Below are 23,256 nucleotides of genomic sequence, written 5' to 3'. Positions count from 1 at the left end.
CGCCGGGCCGAGCGCCGAGCGGCGATGGGCGGCGGGGCGGCGCTTGGAGGAGCGGCGGCGGCGGCGGTGGCGGCCGGGCAGGTGAGGGCGGGCTGGGGTGCCCCGAGCGGCACCGCCGGGTGAGGAGCCGCGGTGCGGTCAGTTTTGGGGGGCCCCGGGAAGGAGTCGTTCCTCCAGCGCTGCGGCCGGCGGGGGTCCGCCCACGCGTGGGTCTGTATCTCCGCGGGGCGGCTGCGGGCGGTGTGCACGGTACCGGCCACCAGTCTGTCGGGGAGTGCTCGGGGGAGCTGCCGGGGTTGGCTAAGGCACCGGTAAAAAGTTCTCGGTGAGAACGGGAAAATGAGAGCGAGCACGGGGAGCGGCGCTTGTCCCTTCGCCACCCTCCGGGGAGCGGCGTGCGGCACCCCCAGCTCCAGCCGGGGCTCCCATGGCACCCGGGGCGCTGCTTGCCCGGCAGCGGGGAGCCTCGCTGCGCACCTGGCGTGGGGAGGGGTGAGGTGTGACCGAGGAGGCAGGGACAGCCCCGCTCCGCTCGGCGCTGAACGGCCCGTTCCCGCCGGCTGGTGCCGAGCAGGGGAGGTGCTGCCCCGGGGGCACGGAAAGACTGGGGGGTCGGGGACGGGGGATTTCCTCCTCGCGTCCGTGCGTGACAGTGCGTGTCCCCGCCCGGGGCCGGGGCAGCGGGGCGGGCAGCAGAAGGGCGGTGGTCGGGCCGTGCGCTGGGGGCTCTCCGGGAGCCCCGCAGGACTCGCACGGCCCCGCTGCGCTCAGGGCTTGCCGCACCAGCACGGTGTCCGCGCCGGCGGGCGGGAGGAGGCGCGGGGCCCGCCTGCCCGCAGCCTGTTGCAGAAGTGGCTCCAACCTGTGCCTGTGACCTCTCTCCCTCCCTGCCCTGCCCGGGCTCTGACGCCCAGCGCCCCTGCCCGCTGCCCGGGGCAAAGAGCGTGGGCCAGGAGCGCTTGGTGGCCTCTCGGGTGCGCACGGAGCTGGGCCGAGCCGCCCCTCCTTCCTCCTGTCCGGTTACCTCCGCACAATGGGCACAGTGTGTGCCTGCGGCTTTCTCGGCGGGAATTACAGTTGCATGGGCAGGCACTTTATCCTTCCTGATCACTCCTCTTCCCCCGAGGGTTTGTTTTCCAGCAGGCTGAGTTCAAAAAGGGCACGAGATACCGCTGGCAAGCAGTCTGGCGCTAACAAACCTTTTTAGTCAGAATCACATGGATTAGACCCAACTTTCCATTCACATGCAGTGCTACCTGCGAGTTTCTCCGAATTTCACGGTGGCTGGGCTGCTAGTGTAAGTGTGAAGGCGGGTGAGGTAGCACCCGAAGCTGTGACAGAGGTCTCCAGCACAGCTTACTGGGTAGGTGTGTGCTGCTGGTGACTCTAGGGGCATATCCAGTGCAGACTGCCAGAGCTGCTCTCCTTCAGAGATGCTCTAGCTCTGCCAGACAGCAATCTGAGAGCTGACTGCTGAGGAGACTGCCAAAGACACCTTGTCTTCAGCCAGAGGTGAAGCTTGATGCACAAAGTCCTTGGGCTACTGTGAACAGCGCAGCTAGATTCTGTCCCTGAGTATGGAGCATTTTGGCAGATGCTTCCTTGTCACGCCTTGCTCCCAAACTCTATCCCACCTACTGTCATGTCCCCTTTTGTTCATCTCCTACTGTCAGCAAGTGAGTTTGGAGGGCAGTTTGAGTAACATCATGCTGCCTTTTTATGGTAAATACATTGCAAGCACTGTAGGATGGGCAGCTTCCCAGAGCAGCAGCAAGTCCATGAGACTGGGCAAGACTTAAATTTCCTTGGCTTATGGTGCCCATGGAGTGTGTGGCAGCAGGAGGTGAAATGCTGGTTGAGGGGCTGGTTTCTCTCTTGGCTGTGCCCAGAATGATCTCTGAACAACTCTTTCCTTAGTGCTTACTGTCAGTGTGGGTGCTGAGGGCTTGTGCTTACTGGAAATCCACTGACTGTAACCGAGGCCAAATAGTTCCAATGCTCTGATGCTGAGGGGTGCAGGCTCAGCACTAATGGTAAGAAAAGAAGCAAAGCAAAAAAAAAAGCAATCATTCTGCCAACCCATCTGTGGGTACAGTGCTGAAGTCCAGCTTGCTTGGCTGCCAGTGTTTTGCTCTTTGCTCAGATTCATGAGACCACGCCATTTCTGAGAAGCCTGACTCCAGGCACAGCACTGCCACAGGTATAAGGCAGTTCATCCTAAGTAGGTCTCAAAACACATCTTTCAGAGTGCTGGGTGAGGATGTTTTTGTACAGTACCTGCCAGGGTTGGAGATGGGATGTGGGAGGATGCATGCAGTGTATTAATGCTGGGCTGTGCCTTGAGAGATGGATAGTTGGGGTGGGAAGTGCATATTCTCCCCAGCCTTGTCTTCCTGCTGACCTTCCCCTGCCAGAAGACAAGTAGCCTGGCAATATGAGGTTGAGGATGTGAATCTTTTTGAAGTTGAAAGTGAAAGCGAGCAGTTGTGGTGTAGAATGAGATGGTCTTTCTGGTCCTGTCTCTTTAGAGCAGCCCTTCCTGCCTTTCTCAGCTCTCACACCATGGTCTGGCTATGTATTTTCTTTGCTTCTGGATGAGTTCAGCCAATACTTTGGGATACCTAGGGATAAATTATGACTTGCTCCAGATAACCTGTAGATGGATGCATGTCCAGGGAGTATTTTAGTCCCTGTTACATGAACCCTGCCTAGAATGGAAGCCCTTGTTCACTCATGATATTTCACTGGAGGCAAACACCTTTCAGGAGAGTTCCAAATCTCTGTCCAAATGAGGAGACAAGGGCAATGAAGCACACCATGCTCTTGAGCATGGCCATGCTGGTGGTGGCAGCTTGTACTTCTGATCTTGGAAAGGCCTCCTGGGGTTTGGAAAGGCAACAGCTGGCAGGGGAAGCTGCTGGTGTGGTACCTAAGTTCCTGAAGTGTTGCTGACAGGTCTGTTACTTGAAGCAGTAGTCTGACGGGAAGGGAAACCCAGGTCAAACAAGCTTAAGGGGCCTTTTAATGTGTGTTTTGACTTGGAGGCATTTTGTTGCTGTTCTCTGTCAGGGTGCCCCTGCCCTTCCCAGCTTAGCTCAGACTTGGCATCCCTGGAGAAAGGCTCTTTTTGGCTTCCCAGGAGGAGCAACATGTCTGGCAGTGTGTGCAGAGCCCTGCTGCGAGATACTGACTGCCTCCTGCCTCCAGATGCCTTTTTCAGAAAGCCATTTAGAGCCACAGATTGTTACTTGGATAACTCCCTTCCCAGATTCATTAGCAGTGTGTAGTCTCTCCTGTAATACTCAAATCTGCCTGTGCCAAAGGCTGAAAGGGAGAGGCCATGTCTTTTAATAACCATGTGTGATGCAGTTGGAAAAAACTTTCGGACACATAGTTCTCTGATGGCCTGAGCTGATGGAAACACTCCAAGGGAGAGATACAGCTGGGCCCTGAGGGAGAGGGCACTGCAACTGCTTTTGGGTGTGTGAGGGGTATCTGCTTGTGGTTTCTGACCTTTCTTTCTCCCAGCATCACTCTAAGCTTCCCTGACACCCCCTGGAGAAGGCAGCAGACCTTGAGATCAGTCCCACCATGCTGCAGATCTTGCAGGTCCTGTGTGTGGTACTGTGTAAACAGCTGCTGGTGGCTGGGCTGTGGCTGTATGATGTAGGCTCCATCCTGGAGATGAGGCTCCTGCCATGGGCAAATGGGAACCCTGCTGTTCCAGTGATGCTGTGGTGCATCCCAGTGGACAGTGCTGCTGTGTGACAGGCTCATATTCAGATCTCCCCACTCAGTATTATCTCTTCTAAAGGGGCCTTTGCTTTTTGAGCTCTTTGCTGTTGAAAGTACTCAGTGTTGTTGCCAGCAGCTTCTGTTTCCTAGTCCAGGTGGAGGGACTTGGCTCTTACCTGCTGAACTGTTCCCTGGAAATATAAAGGTCTGGTAGCACCTGGGGGAGGGCTGTGGAGTGGATGCCAGGAGGGTTTGTGGTTCATATCCTGTTCCTAGTGTTCCAGAGGTACCCATCTCTGAGTTTCCCCTTTTAGACCCCTTTGGTGTGAGGTGGGAGCTGACTGATCAGGACAAGCAGAGTGGGGATGATGGAGAAGACAGGTCTGTTTACTGACATGTGCTGTAGGGTCCATACATATCTTCTTTCACTGGCTGCCACCTTGTAGCCAGAATCTGAGGGAGACTTACAAAGCAAAAGTTTTGCTGGGCCTTGTTGCTGGGGAAGGGTTTTTCTGAGCAGTGCAGTGCTGTACTTCACTCTTAGAATTGCTGGATTTCACTGCTCAGGTAGCAGCTGTTGTTACTATTTTTTATTTCCAGCCCTTGTTGGGATTGATGTCACCTCCCTTCTGTTATATTGTGCTGTGCCAGGCTGGTCTGAGGTTTGCTGTGGCTAGGGGGGTGCAGGAATACAGCACACTGCACACTTGTTTCTCTGTTTGGGCTTTTAAAACAGGTGGGACAGACCAGATACATGCTTTTAGCAGGTTGTTACCTTCTTTTAAGGTCCTGCTGCATCTTAGAGCAATGATGTGTGAATAGAGGGTCTTTAAACAAAATTCCCAATTCTCCAGTTCCTTTGCCCCCCAGCATATTAGTAGTCTGTGCTTCTGTTTTGAGCTTTCTCCTGATAAGAAGCTAAGAATCTTTCTAGCCTGCTGGGAAAAGGGCTTATTCATTTCATCCTGCAGTTGTGGAATGTGTGTGCCCAACTCTGTGGGAGTTGGAGGAAAGGGGTGCACTGTCAAGATGCCAGCAGAGGAGGAGGATTTCCTCTGAGGAGGAGTAACATGTGCAGACTGCTGTGTTCTCTTCAGCATAAGTTGTGTGTGGTGTTTTTTGCCTGCTTTCTCTCTCCTCTGCCTTTACTCCTTCTCTCTCCCTGTACATCTATTTGGATAGACTCTCTTAACTGCCATTATGGGGCTGCCCAGGGCAAGTCACGGGGGCTCACGTTACTGGACAGAGAGTTAATCCCTTTATTGCCTCACAAGTTAGACACTTGCTGTTGCTTTCATGTTTGGGAGGGGGCCAGAGAACTTGCATCCCTCCCCCAGCTCCTGATCCTGCTGAAGGATTGGTGTGAGGATTCACATGTGTTGTGATGGAACATGGTGACTGTGGCTTTGCCAGCAATTCTGGGGACACGTGCACAGTCTTCCTTGCATGGGTGGGGAATGTGCCAAGGACAGTGCAGTGAACTGGGACTGGGAATATGCAGGCAGTCATTCTCCCCTGGGCTCTCTGGGTAGCCTCGGGTGGCACTGAGCCAGGCTTTGTGACAGGCTGGACGATAGGGACAGGACCAAGGTGTTGGGTGCTCTTATCTACACTCTCAGATGTGCAGGGCCCTGTCCTCAGAGCTCTCCAGTGCAGTAGCTCTTCACGTGACTGTCTTTTGGGTTTCAGGTGACAGCAAGCTCCAAAACTCTCAAGTACAGCTGAGATGTCTTATCTGCCCTTCAAGCTGAGAATCCTTGGTTAGAGGAGGGTCCTCAAGGCACCATCAGCCTGTGCCAACTTCTCCAGCTGTTCCTAGCCACTCCTGCAACATTGGCAGCCTTCAAAGGTTAGTTATGGTGTATGTTAAGTAGATGGTTTACATGCGGTTGCTCTCTTGCTGGTTTAGTGCTTCTAAATCAGTAACGGGATAAATGGCAGAGGGGCTTGGCTCTGTGGGTATTTGGGACCTGTGGGAGGCTCTGGAGACCACACTGACACTTGTAAGCTCCAATAGCCCAGTTCTCTGGAGGGAAGGACCAGATTCTGCACAGCAATCCTTTGAATAAAGTGTGATCCCATCTCTGTGGCTGCTCCCCTTGAGTGTGCGTGTTTGTATTCTTCTTTCCAGCCAATACTATGGTCTTGTGTAGTGGGCAGTAAGTCACAGGGACCTGGACTGAGGAGCTGGAAGGAGCTCTCTGGGCCAGGGAAAATGGGAAGACCCCCTTTTGAAGGCTGGGAGCTTGTACTGGCATTGTTCTCTCCCAGCAGCTTCTTTTTCTTCTGTCCGTTATCGAGCATTTCTTTGGGGCCACTGTTCTCAGTGGCCACCTCTCTCTCCCTGCCCCTCATTAGTGTAGGGCAAGGCATGCCAGCAGGAGGGAGCCTCAGCATGTCTGCGCCTTGATCGGATTTGTCAAGGCTCCTTTCCTTTTCTTCCTGTTCATTGAGGTCTGAAACAAAGCAAACAGAGGAGAGGAATTCCAAAGAATAGGAGTGAGGGAAGAGAGGAACGCTGGAGTGACAGGCTGCCCCTGCACACATGCACCCCCCTGCCTAGGTCTGATGGGGCAGAGCTGGTGGCAGGGCATTTTGGGAGGTGAAGCCATTCCTTGGCACTCTATTCCCAGCTTTGGCTCCAGCTGCCTTTATCCCTGTGCTGTAGGGCGCCTATCCTCTCTGCCCAGGTAGCTTCCAGAGCCTCAGGCTTGCTGCCTACTCTGCACGGGCACGTGCACCTGAGCACAGCTCGAGGGAAGCAGGGCGTTATTTGAACTGCTTTGCTTTGTTTGTCTTGGGCTGTGGAAAAAGGTTTCCCTCTTTACCTGTGTCAGGAAATTCTCCCCTACCAGGCAGATCCAAAGAAGCCCGACATGGAGCTGAACTCCTGTCTGGGTGCCAGGGCAGTGAGGCACTGGCCCCTCCCCATCTTGGGGCCAGATAAGTGCTGGAACAAGGCTCTTTTGTGCAGACAGGTGTATGAAGTGGAGACAAACGTGCTCTGGTGCTCATACTGTTTCCCAGAAGGCAGGAGATTTGGGAGGGGAGTCATGGCCAGCCAGACAAAGCTGCCACAGGTAAAGCTTTGTCCAGTCTGATAGATCTCCTTGCTCCCTCCTTTGTGATCCCCAGGCCATCATGCAGTTTGCTCTTCATCCTGCCTCTGTCCCTCCTATAGATTGGATCAGGGAAGGCAATAGGATGTTCAACAGCCCCACTGTAAAGCACTTGAGGTGAAATACATCCCTGCTAGTAACACCCTCCTCCTTGCAATTAAACCACAAGGAACAGCCTTTAAGCTACAGCCTCTTCTTTCCTTCTTCCTCCTTGTTCTCTACCTTCTGGCAATCTTTGCACTCCATGGTTTAATTAAAGAGCAGAGCAAAGTGCTTAGACTCCAAAATGTGCAGATTAAGGGGTTACTAATCCTCTTCCTCAATGGGTGCTCACATCCTGTCCAGCCTGTTATCAAGCTTCTGTTCCCTGAGTGGAAACTTGGCCAAACTTGAGACCTCTACCTCTCTTCCTGCCTGCTGCACTGAAGAGGAAGGGTGAGGGGTGGCAGGAGAGCCATGGGGGAGAAGCAAAGCAAGATGTGGACTTATAAAATTCTCAAGCTGAGTTTGTTGTCAAACACTGGCTATCTTTGCTTTTTGCGTCCTCTCTGGTTTTGGTGCTCCAGGAGCAATAAAGCAGGGGTTTGGTGTTTTTATTTTGGTTGTTTTGAGTGCTGTCTTCCTATTCTGACAAAATAACCTTTCTGTCAGAGGAAACAACTGCTTCCTTTTGTGCATTGTCTTGTGTGTTTATTTGCTGGGTGATTTGGTTCAGGTATGTGTCTTCCATGTGCATACACCCCTCTCTTGATTTCCCAAGAATCTCTTCTGTGCTCTTATTCCCAGTGTATGCCCAAGTGCTGCAGCACTGCTGAAAGGGCAGGGCTCTCTCACAAGAGTGGGAGGCTGGTGTCTGGCAGTGCTGCACGAGGCCGGTCGTATTCTCTGGGCAGGCTGAGATCCCTTTACAGGACGTACAGCATCAGTGAGAAGGGGAAGGAGTATTTGTGGATCCAGATGGAGGCAGCAGGAGGGAAGAGGGAGTAGAGAGGATGAGTGTGGTGGGAAGGGTAGGACCCTTCCTGGAAGCATTCTGGAAGACCTGATCACAGGATGGTCTGAGCTCTTATCCCTCTCACTGCACAGAGGTTGCTGTGGATTACAGAAGACATGAGCTTTTGTCCTCAGCCACTCATCTGCTGTTTGGTTGAGTTGAGATATGCTGTTTATTCCCTGCCTTTGTCCTTTGGTGTGCAAGTTCAAGGTTTAGCTCAACAGTGTCAGAAGCCCCAGAGATGGAACACAAGGAGCAGCAGGAAGGGAGGAGGGCTAGTAATGGGTTTGGATGTTGGGAGTATTCTCCTTTCCACTGCCTGGCTTTGGGAACTGCCTCCCCTCTGGGTTCCACTTCCCCTCCTTTTTTTGCCCCCATCAATCACTACCTCATTTTCAGTTTGCCCTGTATGTTTTCTTTGCAGGTAAGTTTCGTGTCTTAGCCTGGACAGCAGTTTTTCCTCCTCAGTGTTGTCAGAGCCTCTTGGCAACGTGCAAGATTCTCTCTAGCTCAGAATCACTTCTGGTCTTACAAAACGCCCAGGGCACCCTGAGTGGATGGCACTATTGCTGCTTGGGTTTTTTAGAGCCTGCCCCGAGCCATTCTGATTTGCTATTTATAGTGTGCTTGTTCCATTCCTGTGTGGAAGAGCTCTGCTTTCAGCCTCGCTTGGGCACTGAGGGCATTGGTGCCAGGAATAGCTTTGGACAGGGAAGATATAGGAGTGGCTGCTTAAGCACAGCTCCCAGTTTGGGCTGGTCCCTTGTGGAAGAGGCACCAGGCTGCCTCCGTGAGCTCAGCTGCTTTTCACCCAGAAAAAGGGGATTGCCTTTCTTTGTTAGTCAGTGCCTTGTGTGTCACTGCCTGCTGGACTAGTTTGGCATTGTGAGAGATGGAATTTGGAAGAGTTGCTCCAGTGACCGGTACTAGCAGGACTAGTGAGGGACGATGGTGTCATGAGCTGATGGCATTAAACTGTATCAGCAGAAGATTAGGTTGGTTATTAGGAAAAACCCAGAGGGTGGCTGGGCACTGGGACAGGCTCCCCAGAGAAGTGGTCGCAGCATCAAGCCTGGCAGAGTTCAAGAAGCTTATGGACAATGCTGTCAGGCACATGGTGTAATTTCTGAGGTTGTCCTGTGCTGAGCTGGGAGTTGGACTTGATCTTGTGGGTCCCTTCCAACTCAGGATATTCTGTGATTCTGTGCTGGGAAGCCCTGCTCCTAGCGTGTCCTCCAAGCAAAGATAGTGACCTTGTGTGTCCTGAGCAGCTGCCCACTGTGTGGGTGGATCCCTTGTGGTGGGGTACCTGCCATTCCTTGCACAGAGCCCTGTTCTCCTCCCTCAAGGAGTTTTTGCTAACCCTGAGAGAGCTCAAGCTAAGGCCTGCAGCACAAAAAAAAAAAAAATCAACACCCTCCTCAGCACTGCCACTTGGGCAGAGCTGCTCCAGCCTTTTGGCTCGTGATCCTCTCAGCTTGTCTGGAGACCAGAGCTGGACAAATAATTAATTGCTTGATTTAGTGCCCAAAATGAAAAGCTGGAGGGAGAAAAACTTAACACAGACAAATTTGAGAGACCCTTTATCTTTTCTTTTAAATGTAATGCAGCTCAGTTACAAAAAAAAAAAAAAAAAAAAAAAGTGCAAAATGAGACTTTTTTGCTTGGAAAACAAAGCATTTTGTTCTTGTTCAAAACTTGTAGTGAAGGAGCAAATAGCTCTGAGTTGTCTGGAAACTGCAGTTTTCAATCAATAACTATTCAGCCAAAAACACTTACCCAGTTCTGCTGGTAACAATGCACAGCAGGCACCTGACAGCCTGGCTCACAGCCATGCCCCTGGCACCTCCCCAGAGGTGGATGTGTGCTTTCCCAGGTGGAGTGCCAACATGGCACTCTTGTTGGAGTCCCTTTGTCTCCTTTTTTGCTGTAATTAACCTAATTAATTTTGCCTGAGGTGATGCAGACTCACCAGCATGTGTAGGGGGTAGGTTTGGCCTGTTGTGCTGGGCTATGGTCTCCCTTGTCCCACAGGGAGCACCACCTGCTGCAGGATGTTCAAGAGCATTTCAGGGGAGCAGGAGGATGTGGGGTTAGTCCCTACTCATGGGCACTGCTGGCTGGAAACTCGGGGTGTCAGTACCACACAGGATTCATTCTCAGCCCTTGCTGTATCAGCCTGCTAGGATGTCTAGGATGATCCTGCTAGGATGGATGGATGCCTGCTGGGTGTTCCAGCTGAGCCAATGGCAGAGCTGGAACTGGTGGAGGGCTTGCTGAGGCCGACTTGTATAGAAGCTGGAGTTCCTGGCTGCTGACCCTGCTCAGCTCTGGCCCCAGGAACTGTTGCAAGCCACAGCAGTGAAAGTGTCAGGAAATGGCAGGGTGAACAGGTATTGATGCCAATAGCACATCCGGAGACCAGGACATGGGGAACTCAATGGATTCAGAGCTGGCCATTAGCTGCTGCAGCACAGACATCAGCAAAATGCAGATAGTAGAAACCTAATCCCATCAGAGAGAAGGGGAGCTGGAGATCATCTCCTGTTTCAAGAGGCTGTTGGGGTCCTGCAGCACAGTGCCCAGGCCTGGTCCCTCCTGTGCCAGGCTGTGCTGGGCTGGACAGGGAGGCGTGTGGGGGAGATTTGATTCAGGACTCTGTGGCCTCTGTGTCTGCCCTCAGTTAGGTTTGAGCTTCACCAGGCCCAGAAAAAGGCCAGTCAGTGTTGATACTTCACCTGCTGAGTATCCTCTTAGTATGAAATTACTTGTAGTCCAGAGAGGTAAAGCTGGAAGCAGTCTCTTGAGCACCTCCTCTGTGATTTTCTTGGGGGTCCTTCCAGCTTCCTCTTGGGTATAAGAGGAGTGAGATCACTTGGGGATGGTGTTGCTGTCTGGGTGGGCCCCCTTTACTTTGCCTGAGAGTTGTGGCACAATGCAGCTGCCCAGCTGTAAGCACTGTAGGATGTCTGGTAGGCTGACACCTCCTACACCAGGCTTGCACATTCTGCTGTGGCACTGCTGTCCCCACGTGTGCCCTGTGTGCCCTCTGAGGCTGAGACTCTGCTGGGCAGCTGAACCCAGTGCCTGGCTGTGGGCAGGGAGACCGACTCTGCAAAAGCAGACTGTGTCTAGCAGGGCCTTGTGATCAGAGTCCCTGCCAGGAGGAGCTGCTCCCCTGATACATTCCTGGGTTTCAGACATGAAAAGGTAAGCAGCAAGGCATTCCTGTGTCAGACCCAGCCTGAGCTTGCTGGTTTCCTCTGGAAACAAGGAAACAGTCTGGTGACCAGAGTCTCTGCTTCAACAGAGAGGCTTGGAACTTCAACACCTTTCAGAGACTTTTAGCTCCTCTTCCCCAGGTGCTGTGGTTCTGCCAGAGAAGGAGAAGATGGCTTTTCAGTGTGACCTCTGCAGAATAAAAAACTGAACTCAGAGCAGCAGTGTGTGTGGTAATCTTACAGGCCTGAGAAGAGCTTGATGTTTGAGAATGAGCTGTAACTGAGGCACAGCTGCCTGTTGTCCCAGGAAGATCCTTTCTGGGATTTTCTCAGCAGTTTGGTGGTGTCCAGGGGCAATGGGGAGATGAGGATGCTTCCTCCTTTCACAGCATGTGTTGGTATCCAACTCTGTGAGTGCTACTGGATCCCACCTCTAGAATATGGTAGAGTTTGCTCTTTCCAGGGAAACTCTTACTTAAGGTTTGCTTATCATAAGACTGGGGAGGGAGGGACGGCATGGTAATCCGGAGCATGGGGTTTTAATCCTGCTCTCCTGGCCAAATTCCATTCCGCCTCTGTAAATTCCTGCAGCTATCCTGCTCTGCACTGCCTGTGTGGTATCTGCTGGCTGGCACAGCCCCCCTCAAGCAGCTTTTCAGGCATGGGGAGGTGACCCTGAATCATAAGGCACTTTGTCAGATGGGTGCTGCAGTACGCACTGAAGGTGATCTGCTGAATGAGGAACCAGCCTGTCCCCTCCCATCTCTTTTTAAGAGCAAAAGTGATTGTCCCCAGTTGCCTCTCTTCAAAGTGTGGTGCCTTTTCTGAGTTGCCAGCTGGTTGTGCAGTCCTTGTCACAGCTTTCAGGCCCTTTCTCACCTTCTGTAAACCTGGGAAGCTGTTGTGTTGGGCTTCTACTGAGGCAGTCTAAGCAAGTCAGCTTAGTCAACTGTCACTGTTCCAAAAATGAGACCTGGGAGAAGAATTTGCAGTTTCTGTCTCCTGCAGCTAGGTAAGACAACAGGCAGCACAGCTCCATGAAATCACTCCTCTCCTGGCTGCCCTGCAGCTCTTTACTGGGAACTGCCAGGCTACCTCTTCACTCATAATACCTGGGTGGGAGCCAGTAGAGGGGGCAGCAAGCCTGGGGCTGTCCCTGTGCCCCTTCAGGCCACTGGTTTGGTACCCACAGACAGTGTAGTTGTGCCTCAGCATCCCTCTGCAGCTACACAGCTCTAGAAGAGACAACAGGCTAAGACACCTCTCCTACCATGGGCCTTGCTGCCAAATGTGATGTTGTGAGAAAACAGCACTGCTCCCCTCTATGCTTGCAGGGCTGGAGGAAACATGGTAATGCGATGGCAAAATTTCCACTGCTGGCTTTTCCTAAACATTAACTGCTCACCTGATTATTACTGAGCCGTAGAGAACGAAGGCCATTCAGGCTGAGCAGTGGGGCCTAAAAAGAAAAGGGGATTTCCTGCAGGAAAAGTGGATCTTGGAGGAGTGGAGTGCCAGCACATGGGCAGCTCTCAGGGGGAGCCTGGGGTAAGAAAAATGGCTGCGCTTTCCCAGGAATGAAGGTTGCTTGTGCGTGGAAGGGTGGCCAGCATACAGCCAGCTTTGGGCTCCTGCCCACGCCTCAGAGGTTGGTGTGAGCATGCACTGGTGTTTGTGCAGCTGCCCAGCTCTGCTGGCGTGACATTCCCTGTCCCCTGGCCCTTGCCCTGTTGTCACTGAAGGCAGGGTGTCCCAGGCATGAGACAAGACTTAGGTCCTGCCTCCCCCTTCCCTGGTATCCACTGTCAGCTTTTTCCAGTTGGAGAGGGGACAAGGGTGCTTTTTTCTGTCCCAGTGGCTGTGTCCCCTGATGCCTGCTGAAGCAGGAGCTGCTTTCTCCTGGGAAGAATGTGGGGGAGGGAGGATAACCTGCTGTGAACAGCACTTCTGCCCCGCACCCGCGCTGGGGTTGGAAGGCGGCAGTATTGGGAAACCTCTCATCTTACTGCTGGCTGTGCTTGTCTGGTGAGCAAGGAGACTGAGGAGGGAGGGCGGAGAGGCTCCCGTGCCGTGACTGCAGGGACGGCAGAGCCAGGAGCTTTACCTGGGAGCTTTATATGCTGTGCCATGGCTGCTGGCACCCCTTGTGCCAAGGGGCTGCTTCCAGCCTTGCCCGTCTCTTGCTGTGCCTCTAATGTTTCAGAAGAGGAGAGGTTGTGTAGTTGCCTTCTGGCTTACCATCTTCACCCCCATGAGCACCCTAAAAATGCCCCAGCTGTGCTCCCCTACCTGTTCCTGCCCTGGCTGGAGAGGGCTTGGCTGGGTCTCAAAGCACTCGCTCTTGGTGCTGGGAGCAAAGGTAGGGTGGCCAGGACAAGCGTGTGGAGAGGCCGTGGAGGTCAGCTGGAGCAGGAGCTGGTTTCCTCTGCTGGAGCAGTGCTGTTGGCAGTGGGTTGCAGGAGGTCTGGACTGCTCCCCAAGCATGGGTAAGCCCTGCGTGCCCACTGCCTCTGCTGGAGCACACGATGGGTGCCTGGGGCAGGGCAGGACGGCCCCGGGAGCTGAGCATGTGCCCGGGGCGGCTGGGGGAGCAAAGGGACGGGCCCCTGCCCTGGGCTCAGAGGAGCAGCAGGGCAGCGCGGGCGTTTCCTCTCCCTGCCGGGCAGGGCTGGGCTGAAGCGCTGCTGCGGAGCCGCTGCGTGTTGTAGCGGGGCTCTGCACGGCCGAGCGGGGGCTGCCCGAGCGGGAGGTGAGCGTGCCTGCCAGGGCAGCCGCCCGGGTGCTGCTGTGGCTGCGCGGGCAGGCCGGGGCGAGCCGCCCTCGCCCGGGGCTCTGCGGTGGGGGCGATTCCCATTGCAGCGGGGTGCTGTGCCGGCGCTGCTCCGCATCCCGCTCCTCTGCCTGCCGCCGCTCCCGGCCCCCTCCAGCCGCCCGTGGCACTGGGCACCCCCGGCAGGGCTTCTCCTGCTCCAGCCCCGGGGCCGGCAGGGAGCTGCAGGTAGAGCCTCTCTGCATAGTTAGCATTCCCAGCCCCGGCCTCCTGCTCCTCCTTCCACCATCCTGCTCATTCCTGAGGCTCTGGGCAGGTCTGCTTGAACACTGCACCTTTTCAGTGAGCCGTGCTCTTCTGGGCCAGACCGAGGATGAGACAGCAGGGGAACAGTTCTTTCTCTTTCAGATCCACAGTGGGGCTTGCACTCTGCTCAGCTGATGGGCAAGTGCTCTGACAGTGGCCAGTATCTCTTCGCTCTGGGTAGCAGCAAAGGTCTGCATCCCACCCTCGCCATATTTGCAGCCCAGGTAGGCTGTGGAACCACTCTTCACCCGTCATGGGGAGAACAGGTGGGCTCTGCCACCATCCTGAGGCCCCCAAAGATCTCACAGTGAGGACAAAGTCTTCTGCACCTGCCCCAGTAAAGGAGGAGGCAGGTGCTAAAAAGGGGGTAGATAATCCTGATGCTTACTTTTTTCACTCTGAAGGAGTGGGAAGGGGGCTGGAAGGAGGACGGATTCCTCCCAATTTACTTTGGGCAACTCTATGTCCCTGACGCTGGGGGCTCTTGAGTAGAAAGCGAATTTAATCTCTTGTTTTGTTTGTTCTTTCTTCCTCTGAAAGGGGGGCCGGCGGGGTGTGCGGGGGGAGCTTGGGTTTGAGAGCGGGGAGGAGGGGGAAAGTGTCAGATCAAGAAGGGAGGAGTAAAGGCAGGACGGGGAACGGCAGCCCCGGGAGGGAGCCGCGGCAGTGAGCCCAGCCGGCTTGAGAGGCGCCGGGAAGGAGGAGGCGAGGGGAGAGGCAGGTAAGGAAATCAGCGCCTGGGGGGACGGCGAGCAGCCAGGTGAGGAGCGGGACAAGGGGTGGCAGGAGAGGTGGGGGTGCTCTGAGTTGGGGGATGGACGGATCATTGCGTGCCTCGGGGAGGTTTTGAAAACTGACTTGCTGCTGGTCCCATTTGGTCCCGCAGAATTGCCATCCTAGTAGTGTGTTCGCACGTAGGCTGGGGACAGAGTACCATTCCTGCAGTGCGGGGCCATGGGGGCGAGTGGGAGCAGTGTGCCATCGCCTTCTCTGTCTTTTGTGCACCAAATGCTGGTGCTGGCCGACCTCCCTGGCCTTTCCTCACCGTGCTCCCTGCCATCCCCCTCCAGCCTGGCCTGAACACCCTACAACTTTGTGTGAACCTCGGAATGTGGGACGGGAGACAGGTTGGCAGCAGCATGTGGAGACCTCGCCATGGCCAGCATGGCCCGTGGCTGTGGGAGAGAAGGGTGCCTGGGCCTGGAGTGCTCCATGTGTCAGCTCCCCTTTCCCTGCCGTGCCTGCTCTATGGAGCACAAAGCAGGTCAAGCCCGGGCCCGGCTTGCAGGGAGCTGTGATGCCAATAGACACCTCCTCTGCCAGGAGAAGGGGTGCAGCTCTCAGGGGCCGTGCGGTGTGGCACGAAGCTCAGTATCTCCGGTGGGCTGGTCTGGCCATGCCGCAGCCCTTGCTATTCCTCCCTGAGGGTGCATGGGGCCATCCATCCATATGCAATTCCTGCAGCGGGCTGGGGCTGCTCCCGGCCCCAGGGGCCGCGGCGAGGGCCGGGGGGCGGTGTGTGCTCTCCTAGCTGCGGGCCCCATGGGCATCTGCACATCAATGGGCTCCGGCGGGGTGTGTGCAGGGGGAGCAGACCCTAATCCGGCCCATTCAACCCGACGGCAGCTTTTGTTGTCCAGATGTTGCTGCGCCGAGGGCGCGGAGCCAGGGCAGGGGTGCGGAGCGGGGCAGGCTGCGGCGGGCCCGGCGTCTCCTTCCTTCCCTCCCCGCGGGGCCTCGGCCTGCCCGGGCACCGGCTCCGCGGGGTCCCGGAGCGGGGCTCTTCCCGGGCACCGGCTCCGCGGGGTCCCGGAGCGGGCCCTGCCCCTCGGGAAGCGTCCCGCCGCCGGCGGAGGAATGGGAGCGGCCCACACGCGTGGCGGAGCCGCGGCGGCGTGAGGGGGCTGCCGCGGTGCAGCCGGGGAGCGGCTTCCCATCAAGTGTTTGGGGTTTTCCCATCCAAGTGGGCGGGCGGCTCTTGGAGTTTCCCGAGCCCCCCGGCCTGGCGGCCGCGCTCCAGCCGAGGCGGCGGGGGTGGCGCCGCGCCCCTGCCGCGGGCAGGCCCCGGGACCGCCGCCCGGCTCGGGAGGGTCTCAGCGTTACCATCTCTGCCCTCCTCTGTGGGCCCTGGGCCTGTGGGATGGCAGAGAGCGAGGCACAGAGCCGGGCAAAAATCTCTTGTAAACCCCATTTCCCTCCATATTTGAGGTCTGCTCCCACAGGCTCTGCAGTCCTGTCAGGTTTGTGGGACAGGTCTGGGGGGTAGGTGTTCCATCATGGGCAGGTACTGTGTGACTGTTTCACTGCTTCAGTTGCCCAGGTACTGTCCTGCAGGGAGTAGGTGATGGGGAGATGTTGGCACACCCGTGTGCGAGCTACACCTCCGTCTTTTCCCTGTCCCTCCCAGGCTCTAGGATGCCAGGGCCCACCGGACTCGGGTTGCCCACCTGATCCTTGTTGACCATGTCCTGCCAGCACATCATGTTGCGCTCCTGGCGCATGAAGCTGAAGTTGCTGCTCGCCACAGTGACCCTGGCCATTCTCCTCTCCTGGCTCTACCTCTTTGTGGGCAGCCTCGAATGTGAGTGAGTCCTCCTTGTCCTCAGATCAAGGGACAGTATGCAACAGAGGGTGGGCAGAGGGAGATTAGGCCTTGGGGTGGTTGCTCTGGCCATGCAACACTGCAGGTGTATCTGACTTGAGGACATCTCCAGGAGATCAGGGGAGCAGAGCTGAGATGTTGGCTGAGCACTTGTGAGCATGCTGGGACCTCTCAGTTGTGTCTCTGCCCCACCACCATTCACACCTGGGCTCTCCTGGCCCTGCCATGCCCTTTGCTTCCCCTGTCTCTTCCACAGATGGCCGCTTCCTGCTGCTGCCGCCCTGCCTGGGCGAGCAGCCGAGCCGGGATGTGGAGCGGGAGGCGCTGGCCTCGCGGGTGCGCAGGGTGGAGCAGGAGAACCAGCAGCTCCGGCTGCAGCTCAGCCAGGCCCAGGCGGAGGGCAGCGATGGCAGCCCGCAGTGGGGGGCTTCTGCCGAGGACAGAGACCCCCCTGGGGGTGACAGGAGCAACCACACAGCCTGCCCCAAGCAGCGGATGGTGCACAAGTGTGAGGTGGGTGATGGCACCAGCACATTGGCAATGTGGATAGCAAATGTCACATGGGAGGCTGGAACCCCGTGGAGAATAGATGTATGTGCAACCCACCTGGCACTGCTCTCCCTCTGCTCAGTGGGTGAGGGTATCTTACTTCACCAGAGGAGTGGCAGCAAGACTCCTGCTCCCCTCTTCTGAGTTAGGGAACTCCCACCTCTCTTTGGGGCTCTTTCTGCATGGGAAATGTTGAGCTTCGAAGCTCCTCCCTGTAGAGTGGTCCCAGGGAGGAGCTGACAGCCCCTGCAGGGAGGTGGTGTCCATTCTCAGAAAGGCACCGTTTGTCTTTGGGCAGCTCCTTCACGTCGCGATTGTGTGCGCTGGGCACAACGCAAGCCGGGACGTGGTGACCCTGGTGAAATCCATCCTCTTCCACAGGTAATGGGGAGATGATGTGCCTGAGGTCTGCTGGTTGGGGTTCTCAGATGAGCTGCTGCAGGCTGCAGTGGGGCAGTGCTGCAGAAGAGAGGCTCTAGAACCTCTACCCCTTGTACCACTGCTTAGAGGGACACAGAGGAATTTGTTTCCCCCAGAGGCTTTTTTTTTTTCGATTTGCCTCCTCATCTGATGTTTGTCCCACAGGAGGGATGGGGGACTGTGCCCTCTTCATTCTGTTGTGATGCTGAATGTTGCTGTGCTTGCCCTTGGCAGGAAAAACCCCCTCCACTTTCACTTCATCACGGACTCAGTGGCCCACCAGATCCTCCAGACACTCTTCCAGTCCTGGATGGTGCCTTCCATCCACGTCAGCTTCTACAATGCCGATGACTTGAAGGCAGGTGCTTGCCCTCCCTTTGCCCTGTCCCAAGCCAATGCTTAGAGGGTCAAGGGGAGCAGCAGAGAGGGACAAGTGGATGGAGGGTGATTAATTCTTCTTGCTGATCCCTGGCTCACCCTCTCCTCTTTCTGGGCTTGCTGCTGGTGCTGTTGAGAGGGGAGCACAAGGCAGGGTGAGGAGGTGCCTTGCAGTAGCAGTGCCTCTGTGGCAGAGCCACGTGCCCCAGTGAGACACTAGGATCAGGTGGGGGTTCTGTTTGCTGGAGGAAATGCTCCAGACTCAGCTGGCTCCAAAACTCTGCATGCCCTTCTGTTGCTGGCCTCCTCTGTGCGGGGTGCTGGGACACACAGCTGTCCTGCCTGGGAAGGGAAAGGGCATGGCCATGCCCAGCCCTGAGGTGTGTTGCCTTGCAGCCAGAGGTGTCGTGGATCCCCAACAAGCACTACTCTGGCATCTATGGGCTGATGAAGCTGACTCTTACCAAGGCACTACCCTCCAACCTCTCCAAGGTCATTGTCTTGGACACGGACATCACCTTTGCCACCGACATTGCTGAGCTCTGGGCTGTCTTCGGAAAGTTTTCTGGTGAGGTCAGGGTGTCCCAAGGGCTTTAGCAGGGCCTTGGCTGCTGGGCTCAGGGTGACAGTACCTGCTTGCCACAGTACCAGCACAGTGGGTTTGCTTGGGTCCTCTGACTTAACAGCAAGATGAACTGTGTCCATATCCCTCTGTTTCCTCAGAAAAGCAGGTGATTGGGCTAGTGGAGAACCAAAGTGACTGGTACTTAGGCAACCTGTGGAAAAACCACAAACCATGGCCAGCCCTGGGACGTGGCTTCAACACGGGTGAGTGTGGGCTGCCAGGGTGGGAGGTGCAGCCTCATGGCACATGCAGCTAAGGTGGCACTTGGCACAGGGGAACTGGGAGAGGCTGAGGTAAAGTAGCAAAGTGGTGGGCACAAGAGGACTGCTGCATTATCGCAGGGTTATATGGGTGGGCACAGAGAAGTGGCATGTCCCAGAGGCTGAAGGCATGCAGCAGCTGTGCCTCAGCTCTGTAGTGGCTGGGTGCTCTCTCGGTGACCCAGTGCCCTCTCCCTGGCACTCAGGGGTGATCCTGCTGCTGCTGGACCGCCTGCGTCGCCTGGGCTGGGAGCAGATGTGGCGGCTGACGGCGGAGCGGGAGCTCATGAGCATGCTCTCCACCTCACTGGCTGATCAGGTAGCTGTCCCTCCTCTGGGCCAGGATGGTCCTTCTGCATTCCCATAGCACTGCTGGTACGGGGGATCCTCCTCATCCACCTGTGCACTCTCCTTTCTCTCTCCTAGGATATCTTCAATGCGGTGATCAAGCAGGACCCATCCCTGGTGTACCGACTTCCCTGCTTCTGGAACGTGCAGCTGTCTGATCACACCCGCTCGGAGCAGTGCTACACCGAGCTCTCAGATCTCAAGGTGGGTGGGGTTGTCACTTTTGAGACTCGGGAGTGCCTGAAGGACAGTGCAGGCACTGGAGCTCCAGGGGGGGTCAGCATGGGGTCTGAGGGCTTGGAGAGCCTGGTGCTGCCGATTTCCCTTACATGGGGTGACACACTACTGCTCAGGTGATCCACTGGAACTCGCCCAAGAAGCTGCGGGTAAAGAACAAGCACGTGGAGTTTTTCCGTAACCTCTACCTGACCTTCTTGGAGTATGATGGGAACCTGCTGCGCAGGGAGCTTTTTGGCTGTGCCAGTCTTCCCAGTCCACCCAGGGATCAGGTGAGGCTGACTGTGACCCTGCCCCCAACCCCAAAGCTCTGGGTGGGCAGAGACCTCATGCAGCCTCCCCTGGGGTTCCTACTGTCCCTCACCTTCGTGGTGTTGCAGTTGCAGCAGGCGCTGGAGGAGCTGGATGAGGACGATCCCTGCTATGACTTCCGCCAGCAGCACCTCATGCAGCACCGCATCCACCTGTTCTTCCTGCAGTATGAATTCCTGGCCCTTCCCGACCCCACCGATGTCACCCTTGTGGCCCAGCTGTCCATGGACAGGTATTTGCTGTAGGACTGGTGGGAGGTTGGAACCCACCTTCACTCCTCTGGGCAGGCTCCACAGCTTTGGAGCTACCAGGGAATGTCATTTCATCATGCCAGCATTTGGCAGTGCAGAACAGCACTCCGAGCTGGGAGCATCAGCTCTTCCTGCTCCCTCCTGAGCGGGCGTGACCGGCACGTGGCTCTCTGGAGGCGCCCAGCTCTGGGTTTGGCTCAGAAGCTGCCGCAGGGCAGGCTGTGCTCAGGCTGTGCCCTGTGCTCCCCAGGCTGCAGATGCTGGAGGCCATCTGCAAGCACTGGGCCGGCCCCATCAGCCTGGCGCTGTACATGTCGGACGCCGAGGCGCAGCAGTTCCTGCGCTACGCCCAGGCCTCGGAGGTGCTGAGCGCCCGCCGCAACGTCGCCTACCACATCGTCTACAAGGAGGGGCAGTTCTACCCCATCAACCTGCTGCGCAACGTGGCCTTGGCCAACACGCAGACGCCCTACGTCTTCCTGACCGACATCGACTTCCTGCCTATGTACGGCCTCTACGATTACCTCAGGTAAGACTTCTTCCAGCTGGCTCTTGCTCAGCCTGCTGGCTTCCCCAAGCACCAGAGTTTTCAGGAAACACCCTGGGCAGCAGCTCTTAATAGGCAGAAACTGTTTCCTTTGTGTTCAGCCTTGGGGTCCTGCCCTTACTTTTGTCAGACACCAGCAGATGGGGAAGGAGCTGTTACTGTGAGAGCTGCCCTGTTCCTCCTATCCCTGTGTGGTACCACTGCAAATTCTTAAAACCCATTAATACCTGTGTAGAGTGGTGGGCAGGCCAGAGGGGCTGAGGAAGGAGGTTGTGGCCGTGCCTCACAGTCAAGGAGATCTCACACCCTTCCTGCTACCACAGGAACTCCATCCAACAGCTGGAGCTGCCCCAGAGGAAGGCAGCTCTCATCGTGCCGGCGTTTGAGACCCTGCACTACCGTCTGACCTTTCCCAAATCCAAAGCAGAGCTGCTCTCCATGCTGGACATGGGCTCCCTCTACACCTTCAGGTAGGGACTAGCACTGTCCCACCATCCAAGCAGAAGCCAGCTGTGTACCCTTGCGCTGGGGCTGTGCACCCCTTGTCTCATGGGGTAGCAGACCCCCCGCATCCTCTACTGTCTCAGTCTCTCATTTCCATCTTTCCCCACAGGTACCACGTGTGGCCAAAGGGCCACGCCCCAACAGACTATGCCAAATGGCGGACAGCAACCGTGCCCTACCGCGTGGCATGGCAGCCAGACTTTGAGCCTTACGTTGTAGTGAGGCGAGACTGCCCCAGGTACGACCAGAGGTTCGTGGGCTTCGGCTGGAACAAAGTCTCCCACATCATGGAGCTGGATGCGCAGGTGGGTGAGGGGCTCCTGGCACGGCGGAGGCGCTGGGGGCTTGTGGCTGGGCAGTGACATGTTGGTACCACCGAGCTGCTGATGGTAAGGGCTGCTGCTCTGTCCCCAGGAGTATGAGCTGCTGGTCCTGCCCAATGCCTTCATGATCCACATGCCCCACGCCCCCAGCTTCGACATCTCCAAGTTTCGCCTGAGTGCAGGGTACCGGGGCTGCCTCCAGACGCTGCGGGAGGAGTTCCACCAGGACCTGTCCCGGCGATACGGGGCTGCTGCACTCAAATACCTCACTGCTGAGAGAAGCCTGTGATGCCTGGGGACAGGGTGTGGGGTACAAGCAGCACACTGGAGAAGGGAGGGTGCAGGGCATCCCTCCTGCCCCTGCCCACCGCCGCAGCCCAGCCCGAGGGAACGGAGGCGGCAGCACAGCCTCTCCAGCCCACCAAAGGGGTGCCTGTAGATAAGATGGAAGACATCAGCTGCAAGAACAGCCAGTGCCTGCAGGTCAAGCTGCTGCAGCCTTCCTGTGTAACAGGGAAACCTCCCCATGCCAGGGGGGAAGTCTCCTCCCTTCCTTCTTTCAGCGGATGTGGATTCCCAGTCTTCATTTGCTTACCTCACCTTGAGGCCTGGCTCCTCCAGAGATCTGGGAGCTGTACCTTACCCTGTTCTGCCTCTGTTCAATGGTCCCATGGCTTAGTCTTCCACACACCCCTCTGGGGCTTTGGTGAGTTGGAGATGAGGTTGTAGAGCAACCCTTCACATTCTTTGTGGAGCAGGCTGAGAGGAAACCTCCCAACATCCTGGGAGGAATGGCCAGGGAGTGCTGTGAGTAGTTGGAGCCTTGGTTCAAGCCCACATCAAGGCTGGCTGGTTAATGGGGGAAAGTATAATATTTCCCCACCTGTATGGATGCAGTCTCCAGTGGAGCTGGCCCCATACAGGTGCTGTGGGAGTCCCTCAGGGCAGGAATAGCTCCCAGAGCAGGATGGGCTGTCTGCTGTCCCCAGCAGTGAGCTCCCAGGATGGACCTGCACCTCCCAGCTGGGATCAGCCATGCTGGTGACAGACCCTCTCCTGTGCTGGTATTGCCCCACAGGGCAGGGCTGCCAACCATCCCCATGGGCAGAACAGCACCTTCATGGGCCAGCACAGGCTGGGAGAAGTTCCTGGTGGGGACCACCCTGCTCCTTCCCAGCTCTTGGCAGCACACTTGTTGCCATCAACAATCAGGGACATGGCTGACACTGGACAAGAGCGTAGCTGATCACTGTGGCAGGAACCCCATGCTGGGGAGCAGCTTGACTGGACACTGTTCTACTGCTATCACACACTGGAGCACAGAGGATGCATTGCTTTCCTCACACTATTTAAATTATTTAATACTTTTCTCATAAGAATTCAGTAATTAGGGTGTCTGGGTTTTTTTTTTTTAATCTTTTCTTCCCAGATGATTTTGCTGGTGGCCCTGGAGGCTCTCCAGGGCAGTTGCTGCTGCAGTCTTCACTGTTATCTTCTTAGCTTTGCTCTGGGCTGTAAGGGCCAGCTCTGTACAGGGTGAGGATTTCCGTCCATGGTGGGAGCAGCTAAGAGGAACCATAGAAAGCGCGGGGTATGGAAAGGGCACAAGCGCCTCTTGCTTATTCTCTCTTTTTAATTTAATTTTTAAATTAAAGCTTTTTTATTCTTTTTCACTTGGTTGTTAAAACTGCCTGGTTATTAATTTTTTTCTGCTGTGAGCCTGCACGTGTCCTCCTGCACGAGGAGGGAAGGCAG

General features: G+C 56.1%; 1 protein-coding gene across 5 annotated transcripts; it reads left to right on the top strand.

Moving 5' to 3' along the window:
• Positions 1-6: 6 nt before the first annotated feature.
• LARGE2 (LARGE xylosyl- and glucuronyltransferase 2) lies at positions 7-23,174 on the top strand. Of its 5 annotated transcripts, XM_079308505.1 has the most exons (16): positions 7-81; positions 5,425-5,584; positions 16,553-16,726; positions 17,004-17,260; positions 17,595-17,677; positions 17,951-18,078; positions 18,495-18,662; positions 18,818-18,922; positions 19,186-19,298; positions 19,406-19,531; positions 19,681-19,836; positions 19,945-20,108; positions 20,378-20,656; positions 20,998-21,144; positions 21,288-21,483; positions 21,593-23,174. In XM_079308505.1, exons 3-16 carry the CDS (start codon positions 16,609-16,611, stop codon positions 21,788-21,790), a joined length of 2,238 nt encoding a protein of 745 aa, XP_079164631.1. In that variant the 5' UTR covers positions 7-81; positions 5,425-5,584; positions 16,553-16,608; the 3' UTR covers positions 21,791-23,174. The 5 variants fall into 5 exon arrangements, with proteins under 5 accessions (XP_079164631.1, XP_079164630.1, XP_079164633.1 ...); XM_079308504.1 differs by lacking the exon at positions 7-81 and having other exon boundaries at positions 4,682-5,584; XM_079308507.1 differs by lacking the exons at positions 7-81; positions 5,425-5,584 and adding an exon at positions 13,533-13,555.
• The last annotated feature ends 82 nt before the right edge of the window (positions 23,175-23,256 follow it).

This window comes from Erithacus rubecula (assembly GCF_903797595.1).
Source record: "Erithacus rubecula genome assembly, chromosome: 6".
NCBI lineage: Eukaryota > Metazoa > Chordata > Aves > Passeriformes > Muscicapidae > Erithacus > Erithacus rubecula.
This window is presented reverse-complemented; position numbering and strand designations above follow the sequence as displayed.

Excerpts from the sequence above, each read along its gene's own strand:
- LARGE2 (XM_079308505.1), top strand. The coding sequence starts at position 16,609 with ATGTCCTGCCAGCACATCATGTTGCGCTCCTGGCGCATGAAGCTGAAG. Across the intron at positions 16,727-17,003 it reads CTTTGTGGGCAGCCTCGAAT|ATGGCCGCTTCCTGCTGCTG; the intron begins GTGAGTGAGTCC and ends TCTCTTCCACAG. Across the intron at positions 17,678-17,950 it reads AAATCCATCCTCTTCCACAG|GAAAAACCCCCTCCACTTTC; the intron begins GTAATGGGGAGA and ends TGCCCTTGGCAG.